Source organism: Saccostrea echinata, unplaced genomic scaffold (genome assembly GCF_033153115.1).
Source record: "Saccostrea echinata isolate AGI-Se365-2 ecotype Australia unplaced genomic scaffold, CSIRO_AGI_Sech_v1 ptg000051l, whole genome shotgun sequence".
Classification (NCBI taxonomy): Eukaryota; Metazoa; Mollusca; class Bivalvia; order Ostreida; family Ostreidae; genus Saccostrea; species Saccostrea echinata.
Genome location: NW_026889800.1, coordinates 3,575,001 through 3,601,183, shown reverse-complemented (window position 1 = coordinate 3,601,183; position 26,183 = coordinate 3,575,001). Strand labels below are relative to the sequence as shown.

The following is a 26,183-nucleotide window of genomic DNA, read 5'->3' as shown; positions in this document are numbered from 1 at the left end:
TTTTAGAAAACATTTTTATGTTTAAAAAAAGATAAAAGCATTCTCTTTCAAAAAATAATCTTATTTTTCTCACAGAGTTTCAATACTATGAATGATGACGTCACAAATGTGTCAAAACAAAATAATATATACGAGAATGTTGAAGACGATGCGGTTTGTACATTATAGCCAGATAACGGGGGTTAAGAAGCAAATATTATGTAAGCTGTATGTTTTTTATTTGAAATAAGGTGATTTGATCAAGTGTGCTGATTATTGGGATTCAGTTTTTTCCCAGTGAAGACAAGCAGCCGTGCTTTTATCCAGATCAGGATTTCCTCTGACATTCCTGACATCACAGAATACAAATACAATGTATAAGTAATAAACAAAGTTGTTTCAGGGAACGGGCGTCATGGGATATGTCTGCTGTTCTAATGTTATTCATAACACCATGTTCACTGAAAAAGTTGTTCTTTTCTTAAATAATGATACCAGAAGACAAACTACATTATATCATAACTACGAAAAGAACATCTTTTTAACTACTCTGCTTAACAAGAAATTCCCATTATGTGACATCCTTTAAAAACAGATACGGCATCGATAAAATATTTACTTCCTTAAGTCTTGTGATTGCTATCTTAACCCGCCTAGCTGACCTTGAAACACAAGACAGGTTTATCATTATTTATCATCAATGACAAACTTATTTCTTAGCCTTCTTTTCACCCAAAACTTTAAATATGCCAGGCCTTATAAGCCTGCCTTACTTTTTATTTTTAATCCAGGAACTAAGAGCATAATGTTTACCAAGCTAAGCCACATTATGATTTGATTGAAAATGAACCTGAAATAACAACCCCTTCAAGCCTTAGTCCTGCTTACAAAGTTATGTACATAATTTCAACAAATGTAACCTGCATTATACAGAAGGCGAGAGGATCGTCCTCAGGATTCTAGAATTAAAAGAAAATCAAAATTGTAGCAAATTTCACGTCACTTTAAAAGTTGTTTAAAGAAAGATGTTGACACGTCTAGACAATTTATATTCTGGTTTAAAAACTACTACACCTATATATACAAAAACTCAACGATGATATTATTTGTTGGTGCGTAAAATGATTTTTTTTTAAAGTTACATCTTTTAAAGATAACTTTCCTCTATTCTACAAATAGACCAAAAAAAAAAAAAAAAAAAAAAAAAAAAAAAAAAAAAAAAAACAATCTTAATTATTAATTGCTTATTCTGATCTCTTTAATATCCTTTATATTGATAACTCTTTCTGATCCTCTTAATCTTTTATTTATTGATAACTCATTCTGATCTCCTTTATATCCTATCTTTTGGTATCTCATTCTATAACATCCTTTCTTTTGGACAACTCATTGTGATCTCTTTAATTCTTTTATAGTCATTCTGATCTTCTTAAAATCCCTTCAATTGATATCTCATTCTGTTCTCCTTAATGTTTTTTGTATTGAAGCTAAATCTGATTTTCTGAATATCCTTTCTCTTGTTAACTCATTCGGATCTCCTTAACATCCTTTTTTATTGACAACTTATTCTGTTCTCCTTAAAGTTGAACATGATTCATCAAAGGAATTTGTCTGCCATATTAGTCGTATCCTCTCGTTATATCAGAGACCCATTTATAAGCCGTTCACTTAGTCACGGTTCATTGTAATCGGTGTTCACCTGTGTAGACTGACGTATTCTACAAAGCTATTGAAATGTAAGATAACTAACACGAACACGTATCGTCCGTTCCACGCAGGTACCCACGATAATAAAGTAGTCAGGTGTAACGTATGCGAAGGTGTGTACCCCAGTGCTGATATTGGAGATTGGAAAACTAATACGGCGAATGCCTATTTACGAGTCCCGTTCAGCTTTATTGTCTTTTGTTTTGAAGCTAATTCTGATATTCTTAATATCCTTTATATTAACTAATCATATTGATCTCCTTAACATCCTTAACATATATTATAGTGAGAATCATTCTAATCTCCTTAGTGATTTTCATATTGATAACTACTTATAATCTTAATATCCTTTCTATTGATAGTTCATTCTGATCTCCTTAATGTCTTTTATATTGATTACTCATTCCGTTCTCCTTAATTTTCTTTTTTATTCATAACTCATTGTGAACTCTTCAATTTCCTTTATATTGATAACTTTTCTAAACTCTTTTATTTCTTTTATATTAATAATTCATACTGATCTCCTTAACATGCTTTTGAATTGATAACTCATTCTGATCTCTTTAATATCCTTTATATTGATAACTCATTCTCCTCAATCTCGCCACGACTTGATGAAACCTTTATCCAACCAATGAAGAACTACAATATTGTTTGGGATTTAAAAAAGGTATATAAAATTTGGAGATAACAAACAGTATCCAAGCTTAAAGTCCATGAAAACAATACAGATTGGAAGCAGAGCAAACACAGACCTCTGGAAACATCAAAGGTGGGATCAGGTGCCAAGGAGGAATGAGCATCCCTTGCTGACCGGTCACACCCGCCGTGTGCTCCTTGTCATGATCGGGAAATAACGCAAAAATCCGTCGACAATTCAGTGTGTAAATAATGGCCTAACAATTAGTATGAAAAAGTCAGTCAGCATTTGACTTAATGATAGATTGTATTTGCTGACAAGGTTATTGTATCGACTATATATTATAGAGTAGATAGTAAAAAACAGAAACAAAACACACTTAGTATGGCAGAAAATATAAATTTACCAGAGTGAGATTACATTATATAACATTTCCTAAAATCATAATAAAATGATAGAAAACAATCAAAACAAACGTAACTAAATAATCGGAGAAATAACATTCTGTATATGTGATTTTTTTAGACAGCAGAACATGTTAAGGGCTAGAAATTTTTCATATTATAAATCAAGAATGTAATCCATCCCATATAATAATGATTATTTGAAACATATTATCATTAAAATCGATCGTTTGAGAAAGATAAAAGGTTCTTATTTAAAAAGTAACATCATTAAATACTTTTACACACTGTATAGCAAGTTACCTGTAAGTATATGTAATGACAATGAATTTGGCATCGGAGATAAAAATATGATCTTAAATCAAGATCACAAATTATCTAATCAAGAACTGCTTTTGTGGCAAGTGCTTAGACAATATTTTTAGGGGGCAGGGGTGATATTTGCTGTAAGACCATAATTCATTAACTTATACATGAGCATAATTATATTGCCGATGTATCAAGTCATTCTGGTTAGTAGCTTCCAAGATAAATTTGACGTAGTCATGTTCAATTTATGCATTTAAGTATTGGAAGATTGACAAAAAAATAAATTATAAGTAAATCATAAGGAAAAAAAAGTTGTTTTTCTTTTAAACCAAGAATGCGCGAACATACATGTTTAGGAACAAAATACACGGAATGACAAACAAAGGAATTTCTATCAAATGATGCCTTTTAAAACGTGGATTAAAGTGAGTTTTATGTGACTCAGCATTATTTGTGATGTGTAATGTTTTAAAATTTTATCTTTTGAACACTGAGATTCAAACTGATATCCCAGTATTTCTTCGAAAACAAATTCTGTATTTTTCTGTCGCGATTATATCAATAATCCAGACGAAAAAATCAAGTGAGCTCTTCCTTCCAGTGCAGTATATTATTATTGGAGAAATAAATTTTGAGGAAGAAAGGAAAATATTATCTATTAATATTATTTTGAAACTTTCATTCTACATGGCGGACATGAAGTAAGTAAGAATTTATCATAGTTAAAGCAAAGTCAACTTCTTCAACATTAATGTTTTCTTTTTAAGCTACATGTATAAAATCCCCCCTCCCCCCCACACTTTCAAGGGGCTGAGTAAAAAGTTTTTATCATTTGATATTAATATCAATAATAACGGTTATATTTTATCATTCCAACCTGAGAAAGTTTGTAAATTGTCCTCGTGAAAGGGAGATACTGGCTTCTACTTTCGTTCCCGGTGACTCGTCAAACCTAAGATGTTAACATAAGTAGTGACTGTTACTTCGCATTAGTAGTGGAAGTCACTGTCATTAAAAATGGAGGTCCTGTGTGACGTTTTCCGTTGGCTGTTGGCAAGATAAAAAACCCTAACTACCCTAATTGCTCACTAAAAAAAAAAAAAAAAAAAAAAGAAAAAAAAAAAAGAAAAACCAGCAAAAAAGAAAAACTGATTATGGGTAGTATTCTTCATCTGTAAAATATTGTGGAGATCGATTATACATGCATCACAAATTCAACGTTTTTAACATTTATTGAGAATTAAAAAATATATAGGCAAAAAACATATATATGGATACCCCAGAAAAACTATATTCTTTATTTTAAGGGTCTTTTCCCTTTATGTTCACATGCGATTTCATTCCTCAAAATATATATCAATGAATATATATCCCTTTTTCCATTATTAAAAGGTAGGACTGCCTTTTCAATAAGAAAAAAAAGTTGTTCCTTAAAATGTATAAATTATTGTATCTTTTTATCAAAGAAAGTTTGGGAGGAATAAGTATAATTGAAATTGAGTATAGAACTCTTGTGCATGTATAGAAAAGTTCATTGTGTAACATGTAACATATCTCTCTTTAAACAAAATATGTTATATGAAAAATCCTGGTATAACGATAATGAACAGTAATCACTCCCAGTCAGTCCACTAACCTCTAAAAACATCAGAGATTGGATCAGTTGCCATGGAGGAGTAAGCATCCCCTGTCCACGGGTCACACCCGCCGTGTGCTCCTTGTCATGATCGGAAAATAACGTAAAATTCCGTAGACAGTTCAGTGTGTAAATAATGGCCTAACAATTAATATGAAGAACGTCGGTGAGCATTCGATTTACTGATAGATGTATTTGCTGACAATGTCATTGTATTGACCCTGTATTCAAGTGAAAAGGGTATATTGCTACATAAGTAAGAGAAGTTGACGATAGAAAAGTTGAATTCATCCCGTTTATCATAGTTTGATTGTTAGGTTACCATTAAAGTCTTTTTCTAGTAAAATATCCACTGGGATATATCGAGTCGAAATGTAAATGGAAGTAACTATTTATTTTTAATTGATAATACGTTGTTGATATATCTAAATGTCGAGTTGAAGGTCCATGGGAATTCCGAAAGATTGTTGGAAGACTTGATCCTCAAACATTACATAGATATTTTCAATCAGAAAATCAAGCATCTTTTCAATATCTTCTTCAGAGTACTTAAAGAAATCTGATTAAATATTTAGTAATGTATTATTTATATAGTTGAGTTAATAAATAGTATTAAAAGGTTATAGGAGCTGACACGACGGATTAATTGTTTGCATTAATCCGTTGTGTCAGTTTTACTTTATTACTTTATCTAGATATAAAGGGTGGAATCATTCATGATCAGCCACAGCCGAATACAGGTTATAATTATGAAAAACAATAAACATTTATCTATCACACACACACTGTTAACTAAAAACTGCTTGCATTACATTTTCGATTATTTTCCCTTATGATTTGCCAAAAAAAAAAAAAAAAAAATTGACGCAGTAAATATTAATAATTTTTCAATTAAAAAAAGGTCCAGTCTCGTACTCCACCATATGTAAAGCTGAAGTCCACACCTTGTATTTCTTACAAATAAACATCAACTATTGCTTCCAAACTTTTTAATTACGAAGAAAAACTCTAGAGTGTCTAGATATCGATCATCTGAAACATAATCCTCCATCATTTCATGTTCTTCTTCACACTACAACAATAGTCCTGGTGAACGCTTAATTACTGCTTGATTACTACTGAATATAATCGGTCATGCGAACCTTCAATCACTTATTTTAAAAGGACCAAAATTTAGAAAAATCCCCAATCTTTCAACTGACATCATAATTTCATAAATATTATGAATTTTATGAAAGATTATGCCAGACGATGAATCAAACATGAAAAAGAAGACTTTGATACTTTGTCAGAATAGATTTAAAGTATCAGATTGATGTCTCGCATAAAAAGGCTGAGAGGCAATACGAAAACAATCTATCTTTCTGTCTTCGATAATTCAGAAGTGAAAATTATTAGATAGATTACACGATCAATATGAACTGGTCCCAGCAAGGCTCATTATTTTAATTGTATTTTAGAAGAACTTGGATTTAATTCTGCAAGTGGTAATCTAACTTATACTCATAGTTCCCTCTCTAAGGAGGAAATTCTTCAAAATCATATATCAGTTTTTAAATGCTCTGCCCAGTTGAATTCATTAGCGCCACATTTTAAAAAACACAGTACCATTACTGCAAAAGAAAAAAAAAATAGTGCATCAGGAAGATCATCGTTGATCAGAAAGATAATGTATAAAATTTTATATCTCCAAATAAACCTTCGATCAAATCCTATACTATTTTTCAGTTTCTAATGCTTAACCGTTAAATTACTCTAATTATGGCCTATATGGCCTGACCCGTTGGACTTTACGCATGAATGAGAAGAGACAAACAATTCTTTTCACTCTTCCCAGTATTTGCAAATGAAATTCTTAATAACTAATTGATCAAGAAGCTTTACTAAAGATAACCACGTTTCAAAAATTGCATTGGCACTGTGGGTAAAACATCGGACGTATATTGTAATCATGATAGATCACATCCTATTGACTAACAAGCTCAAAGAAAAATCTCTATCTAACTGTGTCCATGAAACCTGCAATAAAATAATGTAATACACCACACACACACACACACACACACACACACACACACACACACAACTAAAAATATTTTGAATAACTTATTATATATTAGCTATATACATGCCACTAATGTTAAATGTATTAACTTTTAGGAATGGTATTTCGGAGGAAATGGAGAGGGACGAGTGGAGAAAGCGAATAAAGTCTTTCGTGACAAAAGTCTACTCGAAGTCGCTCCCAAATATGATCTTTTCCGTCATTGGGGACTCTGACAACTTGATTCCAAAGCCCTGGCCAAGATCACGCCTTCAGCAGTCTTTGACCTATGCAGCAAAGGCCGCAGGGAGTTTGTATATACATTCCTTTCAAAGATTCTATTATTTTCAGGTTATTAACTGAATATCGGACGTGGTCTTTTTGCGATAGAGCGGACCGTCAGAGCCACATCAGACTGATAACCTTTTTATTACATACATTGTGATACATTTTCCTCTACCCATATTAAGTATTTTCCACAGTAATCCTAGTCAGAAATATCCCTTATACATTAGTAACAGATATTTGTTACGTCAGTTGTATTTGATGTCACTAAGAATGTAGAGACGGGAAAATATAGTGTGACATCACAATTGTTATTGTAGAAGTAGTCACTAGACATTACAGAGCATGATACGGCTTTGTAAAAGCCATCCAAACTATTTTTGTACATGCATTATTTTCTCTTTAGTAAATATTACACATTTCAATATATATATTAAATAGCATACGTACATATGAAAGTTAAAATAACATAATCAAAAGATAAGAATCTATATATTCATAAATAATAACTTCAGATGTAATGTGGAAACAAAGAACAGCAATCAAACTAAAAAGTCCAATGAAACAATACAAATCGGGAAATTTTTTTGAATTTTTTTTTTAAATCAAATAATTAGATAATACATTCCTATCATTTATCTCAGTCCTAGTCTTATTTCAATGAATTCAATTTTATATATATATATATATATATATATATATATATATATATATATATATATATATATATATATATATATATATATATATATATATATATATATATATATATATATATATATATATATATATATATATATATTAGGGATGTCAAATCGGTCAATTTTTGATAATCGGTTACTCGGACGTTTTTCCGATCGAGTACCCGGGTACTCGGTAAAAATGAAAATACAAGACAGTGTGATAATTTTCTTGAGCCCGGTAAAGCTCTGTTAAATCCCAAAGCTGTTTTATCACGCTTATAAATGTATATAAACAACTGAGTCAAAGGGAAATGATTTTTGGTACCAAATTTATTTATCAAATAAACTCAAAAGACACAATTAATGCATAAAAAAATAAAAATGGTTTACAGTTCTTGTTTAGGACCTATATCATCAACGCAAAAGGACAATCTGTTAGGCAGTTTTGTGATGTTAGACAAACGAAAGAGAAGGAAAAGACGTTCTTGGGATCGCTAATCTAACTATTTCATAATTTGGTTGTTTCCCATGAAACCTACTACGCAAACTGACTTTCAATTTTTTTTAAATCTTTAGTTATTTCTAAATATTTCTTCACTTTTGAAGAGGGTAGCTGTATTTCTATGCATGTCCGATTTCGCTACCGTATATTAATTAAATAATTTAAAAACGATTTGACTATAATAAACCATACTTAAACGATGTTTTCTGAAAACAATCATTGAAGCCATCCAAAAATTAGGGACCACAATAGGAGAGAACTGCTGTGTACCAGATGATTGGTCATTAATTACTGTATATACACAGCCACAGGCGATAACAGATGTTTTACAGGTGTAGATGACGACACGCTAATTACCGTATGAATATTTAAGTAATTTTTTGATAAGTTTTTGATAAAAATATGTACTTTGAAATAAGAAAAAAATATACTTCCGAGTAACCGAATACCATTTTTAGTATTCGATACTCGGACGTTCGATCGAGTACCCGGTTAACCGGGTACTCGTTGACATCCCTATATATATATATATATATATATATATATATATATATATATATATATATATATATATATATATATATATATATATATATATATATATATATATATATAACTATTGATCACGGAAAATTAAGGTATAAAAATCACAATGAAGTACTGGTAATAAGGCTAGAGTACAGTTTGCAATAAAAATGTACCATATACTTTTTATACTTTTTTCTTTGGACTATTTCCTATGGAAATACTTTAAAATCCTAAATATATTTTTGATGCTTTGCATTAGTTTACCTTGTCTTCACAATGACATCCACAGATTGCTTGATACTGAGTAAAGGAGAGTCCCTTAAAGTCTCCAGAATAGTCCGTGAGATGATGGAAGAATATATCTACCTAGAAAAACCTGCAAAATCTAATCTCAGACTGATATCCGTCCCTTCTAAGCATATGGAGGACAATAGTCTGTACTTTGATTTACCAGAGGTCGCAGAGGTCGAGGAGAAACAGAGTAAAGAGGATCAGAACAATGAGGAAAAGAACCAAGATGAGGAGGAAGAGGTATTGTCTGACAGTTATATTCATATGAATCTAATCTGAATTTTGTTTTAAGTAAAAGGAGGGTATATAAAACACAGTTTAAAACAGTGTAGAATAATTCTTGGACTAGTTCAAAAGTGATCTTCTGATATAATTAAAAAGAAAGTTTATGAAAAACATAGTAATAACTTGTTTTCCTGTGGTAGCACGCATCCCTTCACAAGCACATGAATTTGAAAAATGTATAAAATAAAATTTAATCAAATATGAATAATGAAAAATAATTTTTAAAAAAGTCTGATGTGATGTAAAATTATTTATTTTTCTTTTAGAAATACATGCTTGGTATATCCTTATCAAATGGTATGCTAAATGTACTACATGTATATATGTTTGACTAAGTTACAGTATTTTGTCTAAGTGTTACCTTATTTTGTCTACATAAGAGTACTCTGTCTCAGTTACAGTATTTTGTCTTAATAACAGTAGTTTGTCTAAGATACAGTATTTTGTCTAAGTTAGATGATGGTTTTTCTAGAGATTTGAGGTTGACGGTTTCTTTTACAAACTCATTGCCGACTCTGCGGATGAAGATTATATTGAGTTTAGGTTTGAGCTAGAGAGGACTTTGGAGATGCCGGAAGATGAAGGTAAAAATAATCCTAAACAAATGTTTATTCCTTCAATTATCTAATATATTGCCAATATGAGATTTTTGCAGAATTTATTCATTATCTATCCATAAAAAAATCAAGATTAGATTTCTAGACGAAAGGCGACATTCAATTTCATTCAATTCATGCATGTCCTTGAATATTCAAATTAGGTTAAAACCAAATTTACGAGGTCGATAATTCTTTTACGCTTAACAGTTTATCGAGTGGATATCATGCATTCGAGGTATTGGTCATCTCTTACACATTTATTTCTATCCTTTGATGTCATAGGAGCAAGTATACTTATTACATTAATAAAATCGTTGACATAGGAAAAAATGTATTCTTGTCTTTTTAAAATTTGAACTATACGCACTATTTTACAGCGAAATATTGTTGACGTACTTCATTAAATATATATGCATTTAGAATTTAGACATGTTTTGCCTCTTCTTTGCCTTTCAGGCTCAAAGATATATTGTTTTCCTCAGATAAATAAGTGATCGTGTTGAAGTCATGATTTTATACTCTTGATATGCTGGTTTCAGAAAGGGTGGCCTTAGCCATTATTCTAGTGGAGGGAGATTTGTCGACTGTGGATCATGTAAAATTAGCCACTGAGAGTGGAATACCAGTCGTGTTAGTCAAAGGAACAGGCGGGTTGGCAGATCTCCTGTCGATTTCTATGTAATTTTCCTTTAAAAATATATAGATATTATTGTAATGAGACCAAACTTAGAAAGGTTTTATCCATGATTCTCAATTGAACTGCGCTAAAGTTGGAATGCAACACCAAAATCGTATTTAATGGATCTTTTGAAACACGGTTTCAGCATGAAAAGATTGATATTAGCTCTTGATTATTTTATAAGATTTTTTTTTTTTTGTATTTTTTTTTTCAAAGAAAATGTAAAAATTGATTTATTTGCAAATAAGATTCTCTAGAGTTTAAAATGTGCTCTTAATAAATGCAAAATATAAATATCTTATGAAACATGTCAAGAAAAGTCGGGGAGGCTTTTTAATTTTTTTTATTAGAAAATAATTTATGATTATAAAAATTATAATTTGGTAATAATTTTAAACTAGTGGAAAAAACTCCAAGAAACAAGTTGCCTATAGAAAAGAAAATATGATGCAATTATATTTCATAGAGAAATTGAATTGAAATTGCGAAATTGAAAAAAATGCTAATTTTTTTAACCAATCCCGATCAAAATTAAATCAATCCCAACCAGAATTATATGAACTGAAAAAATATAACAATTTCACAAGAATACTAGGTTCCTTTGGTGTAATATGGTTAGCAAAATAATTGAAATTATACACATTTCTCAGTAAAACTATTAGAGATAGGCAGTAAATTAGTAATAATGAATTTTTGTATTGATTTTGACCGGGATCAGTTAAATTTTGAGCGGGATTGGTTCAAGTTTGAAAATTAGCAATTCTTTTAAAGTTTCATATTTCACTTCAATTTCTTTTTAAAATATGATTAAGTATCGTATCTTTCTCCTTTGTGACTTGTTTCTTAAAGATTTTAACCATAGGTTTAAAAAAGAATCAACAAATAATGTGTTTTATTCTAATAAATAATATGTTATTAAAAAAATTACATTGCCTATCTGACTCTTCTTGACATGTTTTATTAGTTATTTACATTGTGTACTTATTAACAGAAAATTTTAAACTCTAAAGAATCTTATATTATTTGCAAATAGCATGAATTTTACATTTTCTTTGAAAAAATACCAGAAAAAAAATCATATAAAATAATTAAGAGCTAATATCAATCTTTCGATGCAAAACAAAAGGCCCTACCTTCGATTCGTACTTGATAGTTCCATATAAAGTACAAGTCCATAATCGAATACCATTTATTGTTGGCAGCTTGGTTTATTGACAGATGATATTTATATTCCATTAAGTTTTAATTGAGAACTTAAAGATCGATCTGAGATAGTGTGACATAGACGTCAATAGGGGGACGATTGATCTGAAACTTTCCTCCACACTTTAGATCCGCACCTTGTCCCTCCTCTCCATGACTTTGTTGACCGGGTCTCTAACAGGTGCCTGTCGGTACAATAATAAATGAGATGCCTTAGAGATCCATTAAGGTATGTCACTCATAAAATTAGTTATATCAAGGATTTTTTGAGAAGTATAACTTAGATAAGTACTCATATAGCATGACTCAAAATCGCAAATAAAATGGGGGGCCAGTGTGCATTTTACTGAGCTACGGCACAATTAAGTTGACCTTTTTGCACTTATATTGTAACTATTTGGTTAGTCACTTTAATCTTTATCTTATTTTAACAGATGTATTTTACGTATAATAGTTTGAATAATATTTATCATTGAAAGAATCGTGCAAATTAATGCACATAATTATAAATTATTGTGTGACCTTTTTGTACTAAAAAAGTCTCATATTTGGAGTATAAAACATGTAAACAGGCAATAAAATATTTTCTTGTATCAAGCTTTTTATGATTTAAGTGCTGATTTGTTGGAAGTATCGTGTTGTTTAAAATCAAGAAAGAAAAAGTTTGGTTCAGCGATGTAAATTTTGAGATATTGGTCAAACTGCGATTTTCAGGTAAAAAACGGTGTAAATTCTATCTTGATTTCTTTAATATATCTTCTTTTCTTTGCAAAGTCTGTTGAGTGAATGTGTAAAATTTGTTCTAAAAATATACATTGAAAGCTATATTTAACATTCATAGCATAACGGAAAATATTCTCTGAGTAAAGAATATGTGGGGCTAAAGTTCCAAAATATTAAATAAAACAAATTTGTAGATGTGAAGAATTTTCTGCTAAATATGCTTCCACCACAAAAAATAGTCCCTCATAAATCTTGCTTCTTTATTAATTTGTGACCGGTTTTTTAATGGAATGTTGAATAATTTGCATTGTTAAATTTAAATATGTTGCAAAAATTAAAGTGTAATAAATAGTTTTGAAGTTAAAGGTTTTGACTGAACTTTTCGGAAAAAGCTGACCAGTGACATACCTTAAATAAAATTTTGGTGAAGCATTCCACCTTAGCATATGGATACATACATACGACTTACTTAATAATGTACATCTGTGTATGTGCAAATCATTGTGCTTTTTATATGAGTCATGCAAATTTTAAAAAAAATGTTATTTTAAAAATTAAGATTTTAAATAGCTAGCAAATAGTTTCGGTAAACAATACGAGGGTTTCATAATTTTTTTAAGCATGATAACTGTATTTGTCAATTACTAATTGTTTAAAAGAAATAACCAACATTTAAAAACCATTTCAAACCTACAAAAATTTGTCAAAGGTGGTGTAACTATATCACGGTAATTTCATTAATACTTTCGTTCTGTCAGCTTAATAAACCATCTTAAGTCATGTGCCATGTATTTACTAATAATATATTGAGTAATGCGAAATATGTTTTAAATTTTGGATGCAAAATTCTACTCATCTATTTACTGATTTACCAGAAATTATCTTTTTAGGGATCTGTTAAATGACGGAAAGGATATGGAATTAAGAACACTGCTTCCAACTTTATTTGGGATTGATCTGGATGACACTGATCATGAGATTGAAGAACTGGAAAAAACTTTGAGAACTATTTTTGAAAGCTCTTACTTAGTATGACTTTAATTACTTTTTCATATTGTTCTCCCCCTCTAATAATAAATATCTTAACATGTAACCGTAACGTATCTTTGAAATAAATGTACATTAAATCCAACAGACACAAAAGAAGATTCTGTTGTGCTGCATTGACTTGTGCGTTGCTAAGTTGCGAGTTCCTTATAAAGGACTAAAACAACGTACATGTATTTGGTCTCGGAACTGGTTTTTCTATCCGTTATGTTTGAAAATCTTCCTCTTGTTACAAAAAAGTTTCTTTTTTTCATTGAGCATTAAGGAATACAATACTTATTTTAGATAGATTCCTTCGACCTTCTTGAAAAAAATGAGGAACAATTCGCGGCTGTTGTGGGTGAACTGGTGCAGAAGTCCTGGTTATTAGAAACAGGTCCCAGTAAGAAGCAAAGTAACAAAAATAGCAGTAAGACAAAACACGTACAAAAAATCATGTGATATTGTCAATTTTGATTATTTTTAGTTTTTAAACATTTTTAAAGCATTGAATGTGTTTTAGCTCACCTGAGCCAAAGGCTTAGGTGAGCTGATAAGATTTTGCCTGGCGTCCATCTGTCTGTCTGTGTGTCTATTTGTCTGCATGTCTGGAAACTTTTAACATTTTCGACTTCATCTCAAGACACACCGGGCCAATTTCATCCAAATTTGCCAAAAATCTTATAAGATCTTCTCATGAAAAGCAAAGTCATGATTAGTCATATTTGTATGGAAGCATCCTCGGGTAGTGTTATTCAAGTTTGTTCAAATCATGATCCCCGGGGGTCACAGAAATCAATATATAATTATGTACTGTTGTACTATTTCATTTTCAATAATAGTGTTGTATTACTCAATTGAGTTTGATAAATATTAGTGGTGTCATTTCTAAAAAGGACAAGTAAAGAATATAAAGAACAAAGCACGAAATCGTAAGAGCTCTTATGCAATGGAACAAAATTGGAAAAGGGTGAAGAAACCGTGGCGCATGGCAGAAGAACTCGAAACCCTCAACTTCCCAACCTTCTCTTCCCCATTTTCACTTCCACTGGACCTCTTCTTCCGTTATTCTAAGTTTATTCAACTTCAGAAGGGAAATTCCTCCTCGAAGCAAGAGGAGCAAGTTGCAAAAGAAGCACAGGTAACAGCATCCAGCATCAAAGACATATACTTTTGCGTTGTGATTATGATAAGTTTTGCATGATTTCCTCTTTTTAATGCTTTTTATAGCCAACTGTCTGGTACATATTTTTGACCTTTGAATATATCAAGCATAAAAATACCATGTCCTAAAATGTATTGGTTTATCTTATAAAGATATATCAAGGATTTTTAAGAAGATTATATCAGATAACTACTTATATAGTATGACTCAAAATCGCAAAGAAATTGAGGATCAGTGTGCATTACAGAGCAACGATACAATCAATTTGACGTGTTTGAATTTATATATTTCATGGAGATAAGGAACAGTATTCAAGCTTAAAGTCCATTAAACAATACAAATTTTAGAGCAGATCAAACACGGACCTCTAAAACATCAGAGGTGGCATCAGGTGCCATGGAGGAGTGATCATCCCATGACGACCGGTCACACCCGCCGTGTACTCCTTACCATGATCGGGAAATAACGGAAAAGTCCTTTGATAATTCAGTGTGTAAATAATGGCCTAAAAATTAGTATGTAAAACATCATTGAGCATTTGACTTAATGATAGATTGTATTTGCTGACTTTAAACGAGACTGCTGATATTCTTGTTTCATCAACTTGTTCCTCAATAACATACTTCATTTTAGGAATTCGTCATACGTAGAGCATGCTCTTGCGTATCAAATCAACTGAACGATAACCCCCCTACGCAGGCCATAAGATATATTACTGCATAAGTAAGGGAAGTTGACAATTGAAAAGTTAAAGTTATCACGTTTATCATAAGGCTTTGTTGTTAGATTACATGTACCATTAACGTTTATTTCTTGTAAAATATCCAAATATAAAACAGATGTGTCAGACTCTGTTTTATCCTTTATTTCAAGCTCACCGGGATATATCATATCGACATAAGAATGGAAATAACCACTGTTAATTGACAATACGTCGTCGAAATATATAAATGTTGAGTTGAGGGCAACAGCAAGTGTTTTTCTTTTCACGTATAAGATTTTGAACAAATTCTGCTTATATGAAAACAAAAATAGGTCTGCTACTAATTGGGCGCAATTGGTACCCATGGGAATTCCAATAGATTTTTTAAAAACCTGGTCTCCAAAAACCACATAGACGTTGTCAAACAGAAACTCATGCATCTTTATATTATCAACTTCAGAGTACTTTTGTGTACAATCAGAATATATATTATGAATGCAACATTGAATCAACGTTGTTAATTATTTTCCTCATCACAATATTTAGTACATGTACTTTGCAATCATATAATTTTATTTCAAAAAAAGATTGATTATTTTTTGGTAATAAATAGGAGATATTCGATGTTTCGTATTTGGATATGGAATTTATTTCACGAGCGTGACAGGATTTTTTTTGATATTTTCACGAGCGCGAAGCACGAGTGAAAACATCAAAATACAACGCACACTTCTAGGCATAAATTATGCTTGAAATACACCTTAATTAATGCATGCCATTGTAAACTTTAGATATTAAACTTTCATTCTATATCTAAAAAGGATCAAACATGTCGACTGTTTTTACTGTTGTCAAAGTGAACCAAGTGAATTCCCTACATGCACTACATTTTAGCCTGTTGATCTTCACCTTTTAATTGTGGCTTCCATAGAATAAAGAGCCCCAAAAGTTATTTATTCTACCACATTGATAATAACGAAAAAATCACATAGTGTACATGAAATTTCATGCTAAATTGGTAAATGAAGTGTTTCCTTCTTTGAATTAACACACACACACACACACACACACAAACACACACACACATTCGTGACAATTGTCAATTCTCGCGGCGCTGTCCTACACTACACGGTCATTGAGAATGGAAGTGAGATACAGTTATTTGGACATTTTTTTTATTAGAGGATCGTTACCAATACACGTTGTAATGAAATTAATTTTATTTATAAAGCACATTTTACAACAACTCTTAAACTAATATAACTGCCCTAAGTGAAGAAATATTAATATAGAAAGCACAGAGAAATTCACTTTTATAAGGATACCCACTTCCACCCCAGCCCGGGGTTGAACTCTCGACCTGCGGAAGTGGGAAGTTTTGACTTGCCTAGATAGCCGAGCGGTCTAGCGCGCTGTTCTTGTACTGCTAGGAGACAGATTCCGCAGATCGAGAGTTCAACCCCGGACTGGGGCGGAAGTTGGTATCCTTATAAAAGTGAATTTCTCTGTGCTTATATATATATATATATATATATATATATATATATATATATATATATATATATATATATATATATATATATATATATATATATATATATATATATATATATATATATATATATAAACCAAACAGAAAAATTCTTTTTTGTCTACATACCTGTATAATATCAAAAAAAAATTACACTCTACTACAGACCGGCCATGATATAGATAGTTATATTATTTTTTAAATGCCCCCTCGTACTGCATGTTCGAATTTTACCAATAAACTCTCCTTCATTTAAACGCTTTAAACTTTGTATCATTTGATTTTTATATGTGAATGTAATGATTTTGGTTTTAAAGTGTTAATTTCCATTGTAGGATTTGCTAAATACTGCTCTACTTACCAATAGAACAGATTATGTAGACGCTCTTCTGGACTTGAACTTTCAAATGTCATTAGATCAAATTGGCGAGCTGTACAAGGTTTGTTATTATTTTATATATATGAGGGTTTGCTAACAATTGTTCCAGTAGCATATCTAATTTTGTTTGTCAAGATTTTATTTTTTATTGCGTAATTATGCTTTCACAAGATCAGCAAAAGTGAAGCACCAAATTCTTACCATGATATTACTTACTTGTTTTTTGATTTTGTCTGTTTGTTTGTTTGTTTGTTTGTTTGGGGTTTTTTTTTTTTTTTTTTTTTGTTTTTTTTGTTTTTTTTTTTTTTTTTTTTTTTTTTTTTTTTTTTTTGGTTTTTTTTTTTGGTTTTTTTTTTCTTACTTTATTTTCAATGTGAAATACTGTATTTTATCGATTGAATAAAATTGATCCTTCAAAGGGATATTTTTTTCAGTCCAAAATATCAAATATTATATTTTGACTGTGAAAACATATTTGAAAAATGCAGCAGATATCTCGATGTTATAAAATACTTCCTGTCTTACAATAGCTAGATATAAATATCCATCATAACTGCAATTGTTTCTCAAAATTTTTCTTTAAATTCCTTTTACAATTTTCAATTTCACAATACCTTAGTTAAAGGTCTTAACTGCTCAACTATGACATCACCACCCTCTGCACTTTCTAAAGCAAAGGAAAATAAAATTTAGAGAAAACGTAATGAAAAGAAAATTTATTTTTTGCATTTAGAATTCACTTATGAGACAGGTCTTTCTCTTTAAATAAAAAATTCCTTCGTGCTCTGCAACCAAAAACATGAAAAAAAAAATTATATCCCACTTGTGAAATAAAATTGCAAAGAAATTGCTAAATTGGATCATCATAGTATTTAATTTTTGAAATCCAATTATATTTTCGGTTTTAGTCGAAAGTAACAGCAGCATTCAAATATGATTTAATGTAAACTTTTCTTTTTTCACATTTGTAAGTACTTCAAAATTTTGTCATAAAAAAGCATTTCTTTATTGCAGCTTGCATTGCCTGCAATTTGTACAGAAAAGAGTGACTCGTCAGGAATGCGCTGGATTTTGATGGTAAAAAATTGTTATAGTTTTGAGCATACGTACTTACAAGTAAGATCAATAAGATTTAACTAGATGATGCGTAAAAAAAATTATGGAGTCTGTTTTTATCTCCCCTGTGGATATTTTTCTTGGTCTGTGCCATTAATATATGAATATATGGAAGTAACGAACAGTAATTAAGCTCAAAAAATCAATTGAAACTACAAAAATCGGGAGCAAAACAAACACGGACTAAAACATCAGAGGTGGGATCAGATGACATGGAGGAGTTGGCATCCCCTGTCCAGCGGTCACACCAGCCTTGTCATGATCAAGAAAAAACGGAAGAATCTGTCTACAATTCAGATTGTAAATGATCATCTTCGCTATCCAAGGGTTTCTGATCCGCTACTCTCCTCACAAACCCTTGGCATACGATGCTATTAAAAATTTGTTTTTTTTTTCTCGAGTTGTGATTGGAGTTGATCGACATCGTTCGACCAATCAGCAATATTTGCTTTAGTAAATGATGATATTTGCCTTCGGGATATATCTTAATTCTTTAGTCTCAGGAATAAAAACACAAGTAAACAACGATCCGTAAGATAACATGTCACTCTATAAATAGATATGGCGTCATCCAATCTTTATCTGATGTACAGATATTGTGATCAGGAATCTTATTGTAGATGTAGATTTGCACGATAAATAACAAATAAAAACATTGCTCGATATCTTCTTGTTAATTATTCTTTAAAAATAAAGTTTTCAAATACGCCTTTTATTTTTGTCGATGACGCAGTTTGTGCGTATGTTGGAAGATTCGAGATTTACATATCGTAAACAATCCCTTTTGACTTTTGACTGCACCTTATGCCAAGGGTTTCTGAGGAGATAGCGGGTCAGAAACCTTTGGCTAGCGAAGATGGTAAATGATGGCCTAACAATAAGTATGAAAAACGTCAGTCAGCATTCGACTTAATGATAGATTGTATTTGCTGAAAAGGTCATTGTATCGACCATGGAACTTGCAAAATGATGACTTAAATTAAAACTGATGATATTTTGTTTCATTAACTTGTTTGTCAATAGCTTGCCTCGTTTTAGAAATTGTTCGTACGTGGAACATGCTCCTTCGTATCGAATCAACTGGGAGATATAAACCCCATATGCAGATATCTAAAACAAGAATTATAAAAATGGATTCCAGTTGAGTAGTAGTAGTGCAAGAAATAATCTTAAAAATATTTTATTTAACTCATAAGGTTACTTACTTTTCTAAAAAAAAAAAAATATCCCTTTAGATAACATGAATTTATGTTACAACCCTGTCATCAGTGTCAGCGTTATATATTAAAGATTTAGGGTCAGATGCATCTGTTAAATCACTGAAAGCCATGCTCTGACTAGACCTAAGGGACAGTTTTCGATTTAACGCCATTTATATATGTTCGAAATAAATGCTGCATTTCTCGATCGCAGACAAGTTTTTTCTCCGAAGTCCCTACCGCTCAATGGTTGACAAGTACCAATAGATTGTTCTCTAGACATATGTTTCTCATCCGGCTACTTCTTTTTTAGAATTCTATTTACGTGTATTGGGGATTTATCTATTTGCATAGTACAGGTTAATCATATTAATACATTTTAATGACTACATGTCTTTTGATGATGTAATTAAATCATTGATAAAAAAAAATTATGACGTTATACCGGTAGTATATTGTGTTTATATTATAGTATAAATTCCTGGAAAACATGCAAAAATACAGTCCTTGTTTTCTAAATATTTTATTATTATGTAGAGATATGGAAATCCAAAGTTAGGATATTAGTTTAGTTTTACTCGGCACTAAAGTCTGTTGTATTTATATTGAATATTCTATACTTATATTACGTGATCATATTACCGTGAAAAAATAAATTACTGAGTTCCGTATGTTCCTCAATATTTACACCTACAGAAAGGCAATATGCAGAGTTTGTTCATTCAAGGATGTTTAATCGCCACAGTAAATGCGTCACGGTACTCGCTCCTTGATTGGAAGGTCCAAATACCGGCTGCGACTGACCTAAGTCGATAAAATTAGGTAGCAACGGTCCCTTGACCAAGCACTCAGCACTTTGAAGTGAAAGTTGCGGGTCGTTTGAATGAAACACGATAATGAACCCTTACTGCTCAATGTCTGTGAGTGCCGAATGAAGGTATCAATTTGAAGCCCTTTACCGGTATATGGTAACGTCTCCATTTGAGTGAAAAATATTCTAATGAGACGTTAAACAACATACAATCAATCATAAATCCTTTCGCCCATTAACTAGTCTTTTTTTCTGTTTCTCTGACATAACATAACAAGCATACACTGAATTTGCTTGGTTAAGTTGTCTTTTTTCATGGATATTTCATGCAGCATTCGTTTATTTTTAGAATTATATAACGTCAAAGGTCAGTTTGTGTTGTTTAAATATCCTGCAGTAATGATATGAAATAGTTTTTAGAAGTTCAAAATACTCTCCAATCTCTTGTTTAACATGTTTCTTTTGAAAATAAATTAAAAATATAACTCTGAGAAAGAAAATAGTAACTAGCTTCACAGATTTAAAATATGGAATATAACCGTTTTAGTAGACATATTTGTTGTATTCATATGGAGCAGAATATATTTAAAAGCTTCTGCATGAAAAGAAGAAGTCTCTTGCTGTAACCTTCAATTCGAGACATTTGGATATATTGACGTTTTATTTATTTCCAATATTTATTTTCATTCCTACGTCGATTGTACATATCCCTATGAACTCTAGATTTAAAAAAAAACACTACAGAGTCTGACACATCTGTTTTATGTTTGGATATTTTACTAGAAATAGACACCAATGACAAACTAAAAACCTTCTGATAAGCGTGATGACTTCATATTTTTATATTGTCATTTTCCCTTATCTATGTAGCAATATATATCCCATTATTACCTGTAAATAAAGTTTATTGCTCCCAAGGATGCTTACTTCTCCATTGCACCTGATCCCACCTCTGAGCTTGGGACCCGTTTTAATAAAAAAATTACCAAAATTTAATTCAGCTAATAACTTTCTTATTTACATTAAAGGTGCTTAGACACAGATTTGAAGTTAATATTTTCTCAAATTTTCTGTATAACATCACGACTTATATATTGCAATAGCATTTCACACGAAAATATAATTAAAAACTTATTTTATCTGGAAATTATTGGTACTACGAATTTCTGGACGCGTTTAATTTACACATCCTTGCACTTTCACAAATTTTATCTTTATCCCTAACATTTAAGAAAAGAAGCGATTTTGTTGTGTATTAATGAAAAACATTACATCTATAAGCCATAAAATTCAGAGTAGAAATGTGCGAAAGCAAGCCCCCTCACTAATATCGTCAGCCCGTGCTCAGTGTTGTGTACAGAGTTTAACAAATTGAATACACCCGTGAAACGTAAACTGTTTTTGTAAACAGGGCACGAGCTCTGTTATTGTTAATGTTTACGATTCACCGGGTGCGTTCAAGTGTTAAAGTCTGCACACACCACTGAGCACGGACTGACAATACTGTGAGTGGGTTTTGCTTTCGAACATTTCTACTCTGAACTTTCTGGATTATAGTTTTAATATTTTTCATTAATACACAACAAAATCGCCACTTTTCTTAAGCATTGAGAATAAAATTAAAATTTGTGAAAATGCAAGGATGTGTCAATCAAACGCGTTCAGAAATTTGAAGTTTCAATAACTACGAGATGAAATAAGATTTTTATTATATTTTAGTATGAAATGCTATAGCAACATGTAAGTCATGAAATTTTACAGAAAATTTGAGAAAATATAAACTTCAAATCTGTGTCCAAGCACCTTTAAATAGAAAAAGGTTTTAATACTTTAAAAGGTATGTAGAAAGATACTTTGACCCTAGTAATTTAAAACCGAATAAGTAAATATAATTTTGCAATTTTTTTTCAATTAATTAAGATTTTAAGTCTTATTCGAAAGTTTTTGTAAAACGCATCCTTGATTATTATACACTATCTTCATATTGATTTTATGATCTTTATTATGAAACTAAATACATACTAAATGCATTCATCTTTAATCTTTATATTATAAGTTACAATGAATTTTGTGAATATAACACTTTTGTAAATAATCAGAGTGCAAGTTGATGCTCATTTTAATAACATGATATATATTTTTCCTTTAGGAAATGGGTGGGAAGGAAAAGCTGGCAAAGCATCTGTTTGAAGGTGAAAAAGACTGTCACAAAATTGCAGAGAAGATGTGTAAACGTCTTCTTAATTATATAAGTGAGTTTGTACGATATGTTTATATAATGCAGATTAATAACATTATATATATATATATATATATATATATATATATATATATATATATATATATATATATATATATATATATATATATATATATATATATATATATATATATATATATATAAATATATATATATATATATATAAACTGAATATCTATGAAAATATTATCCCTACTCGTAAATATTTTGCAATTTTGCATGATAATAATGAATGCTTAAACCTTTAACATAATTTCAAAATACAATCAACCAACCAGCCCCCCCACCCCCACCCCCCGCCTAAGTATCAGCCACTCTGGTTAATTTTTTAGAAAATGAATTTTTGATCGTTTAAAATGGTGTCATTTCTCTATAGGAATAAAGGGGGAAGCATTTTTTTAAAACAATATTCTGAAGAAAACAGTTCCAATTTACTCAGGAGAGATTTATGGCTATGTGGCCTGTCATTTATCCTGATGTTCTGATAAATAAATCACACCAGTTTCTCATTTTCTTTCTAAAATACAGAAACTGATGACCACAGATTATCTTTGAACTGTAAGACCACAAGAAGGAAGAAATACGTAAATCGACAATATTTCCTACAGGCGGTCCTTCTGTGGTCATTACTTACCCACAGGACGGACATAGCTACTCTGATCTGGAGAAGGGTGAACAATCAACTCTGTGCGTTTGTTCTTCCAATTTAGTTTGCCATTTTAAAATGTTTTCTTTTTAGATTTATTAGATATCAATTCAAATTTTCAAAGTTATATAGGGAATACACTTGTAAATTGATATTTACAGATCTGTCTTATTATAATTACCGTCTAAAAAACTTTCATTATTTGAAAAAAAAATATTATTTTTATTTTATTACCATATTTCAAATTTCTTTCACAGAATAAGTTTCTAAATTGACAAATATTAAAACCTCCCACTTAATTCTGTATGTGCATATAGATACAGGACTTGTGAGTGCATTGATTCTCGAAAAGATGTCCACCATAGCCAGACTGAAAGATGAGAAGCTAGCAATGAAGCTACAGGAACAGTCAAAGTAAGGGGAAGTTATATATGTCTTGCACAGATTATCATTTATATTTGCAAGCATTCGATTTGTTAGTACAGTTGTAAAAAAAATAAGCCTTCTTTAAGCTTCAGGTATATAATGCAATAAAATTGAAAGATATTTATTTATGGTCATGTTATTTTCATAATTTCAAAGGTTTTTACATTGATAAAGAAGTTTGTTTCTGCCAGAATAGATTTAACTCAGGGTAAAATACAAAATGATGGATCAGAATTAGAAAGACAAAAATACATATTTTCTGTTGGTTTTATTTGTTTTCAAAGAAAAACAACTGTCGCCCGCGTGGGGCAGTGGTGAGAGCGTTCGCTCTAGAGTCGCGGAGTAAGGAGTTGATCCTTTCTTTGGGGGTTCGAATCCCACTGTGGGACATGGAGACCGGTCCTTTGGATGAGACGTATAAACCGAGGTCCCGTGTCGCAGCTTGGTTAAGGACGCCCATGAAATATACACCTTAATATATTCAGGGAAAATGAATACAATTTTAACATTTTTTAAAGGCATTAGTTTTGATAAATGTGATTTGTGTTTTTTGCACTTGTATATATCGGGTCTCTGCTGAGTTCGGCCAAAGCGACATCGCTTACATCAGCTGTTTGTCACGTGCCAGTTTTAAAATTAGAACATATATGTACTACTACAAAGATCGTGAAAGTTCAACGATATACGGGCATTTTTACGCTTTAAAATTTATTCTGTTTTTTTTTTTTTTTTTTTTTTTTTTTTTTTTTTTTTTTTTTTTTTTTGGACACAAATTCCTTAACACGAAAAGTGCTGGAAGCAACTTTCTCATGCTCGGGAATTGTTTAAAATTTAGCCGTCTTTCTATAAACTCCAGTCAAAAATGTAATTCGCATTGGAATAATGTTACATTACGGAATAAATCAAAAATGCACAACCAGCTCCCAGCACTTTTCAGAATAGTAGGAATAATAGCTACACGTATTTAAAAATTCAGAATTTATAGTGAAGCGGATATCGTTGAATTTTTGATATTTTCGAGGGGCTGGACCTGTCATTCTAGCACGTTACTTTAAAAATGTGCTCCCTACGGCTTTATATGAAGTCTTCACATTATCAATTTAGTTTGACAATAAAATGTGGATAAATATATTTTAGAATATTTCTCTCTTTTGGTCCTACTACGCGTGTTTCGCTTTTTTTTTATTTTTACAAGCTACGATAAAAGCTTGAGTAAAAAGCTAATTATTGATGTTGACATCTTTGAAAACAACAGGAATATTTGGACATATTATGACGTTACTTGTTTTTTTGAAAATGACTTCATAATCCCATATTTCTATCATACTCGGAAGTAACATTTTTTTTACCATATGAGAACATCGAAGCATGACTATAAAGGGCTTCGTGAAGATTTTTTCTGTAAATCATTCCACCGTTCATACTTTGGTTGCTAAACGATCGGGTACAATATTATAGATATTCATGAGGAATTTTTATTCGTATTGCATAGCTAGACGTAAGGCCTATTATATCGCTTTTCATTGTATAAATCAAAACATACCTTGTATGAAACAGACGAATGAAACTTAAGTAACACATATATGTATCTTACTTGTTGTTATAGAATGTATCAAAAGTCTTCTAGAAGACTTGTTTCATGTATTTTTACACATCATTTCAATTTGGGGCATCAAAAAAACTGTTTTGCTTTTGATTTTCGACACAAAACAATAATCTGAGATAATTATCAGGTATGTTTATTTTTTTCCCATAACTTAAAATTTGCAAAAAATAATTGAGTTATGGTGAGCTTGCACGGGCGCAATTTTGTTTTTCATGAGAAAATAAGAGACAACCATGCAAAACCTCCCGAGAACCTTTCCTCAAAATGATTAAAACATCCCTAACAAAAATATTCCATAGTTAAATATAGTTTACTACAGTGTACTAGAGTATCAACGTTTTTACTGTAGTAAATCAACGTTTTCACTATATAAGTTAGGCAGCAATGTAACGCATTTTCGTGTATGTTTGGAATTGTTTATGTTTATGAGGGGGTCAGCTGAAGATACATGTATACTATACCTTGGCAAAGTTTCCATGTTTTGTAATCTTATTCTAGTCTGGTTGATCCTCCCTTTTTTCTATGTACACCATGTTACAACGTCATTATGGTGCAGTATTTTAATTAAGATATGTAATACTTTATATTTGAATCCCCTTTTCTGCCCCCCTTTCTTGTATTGTAACTATGTTTTTACTATTTTTCGTCATTTACTTCAATAAATGACATTTTTTCACTTCCACACAATGTCGTTTGTTTTTGCCTGCTTTAACAAAATACAAGCTCAGTCGTTTGGCAGGAGAACTAAGGAACATAAGGTGAATTAAAGTATTTCTAATATTTATTTCATATTGTTATATTTTATGGGTTTTTTTTTT

At 30.9% G+C, this 26,183-nt stretch overlaps 1 protein-coding gene across 1 annotated transcript in view; it reads left to right on the top strand.

Annotated features, from left to right (window-relative positions):
• The first annotated feature begins 3,726 nt into the window (after nt 1–3,726).
• Nucleotides 3,727–26,183, top strand: part of LOC133203487 (uncharacterized) — a 31,830-nt gene continuing 9,373 nt past the window's right edge. Inside the window, exons 1-13 of the mRNA XM_061339263.1 lie at nt 3,727–3,740; nt 6,836–7,029; nt 9,007–9,248; nt 9,766–9,877; nt 10,432–10,570; nt 13,388–13,526; nt 13,830–13,953; nt 14,420–14,664; nt 17,258–17,362; nt 18,316–18,378; nt 22,577–22,679; nt 23,216–23,374; nt 23,651–23,747. Of these exons, the coding sequence (XP_061195247.1) occupies nt 3,727–3,740; nt 6,836–7,029; nt 9,007–9,248; nt 9,766–9,877; nt 10,432–10,570; nt 13,388–13,526; nt 13,830–13,953; nt 14,420–14,664; nt 17,258–17,362; nt 18,316–18,378; nt 22,577–22,679; nt 23,216–23,374; nt 23,651–23,747 (1,736 nt within the window). The remainder of the gene's footprint in view (nt 3,741–6,835; nt 7,030–9,006; nt 9,249–9,765; nt 9,878–10,431; nt 10,571–13,387; nt 13,527–13,829; nt 13,954–14,419; nt 14,665–17,257; nt 17,363–18,315; nt 18,379–22,576; nt 22,680–23,215; nt 23,375–23,650; nt 23,748–26,183) is intronic.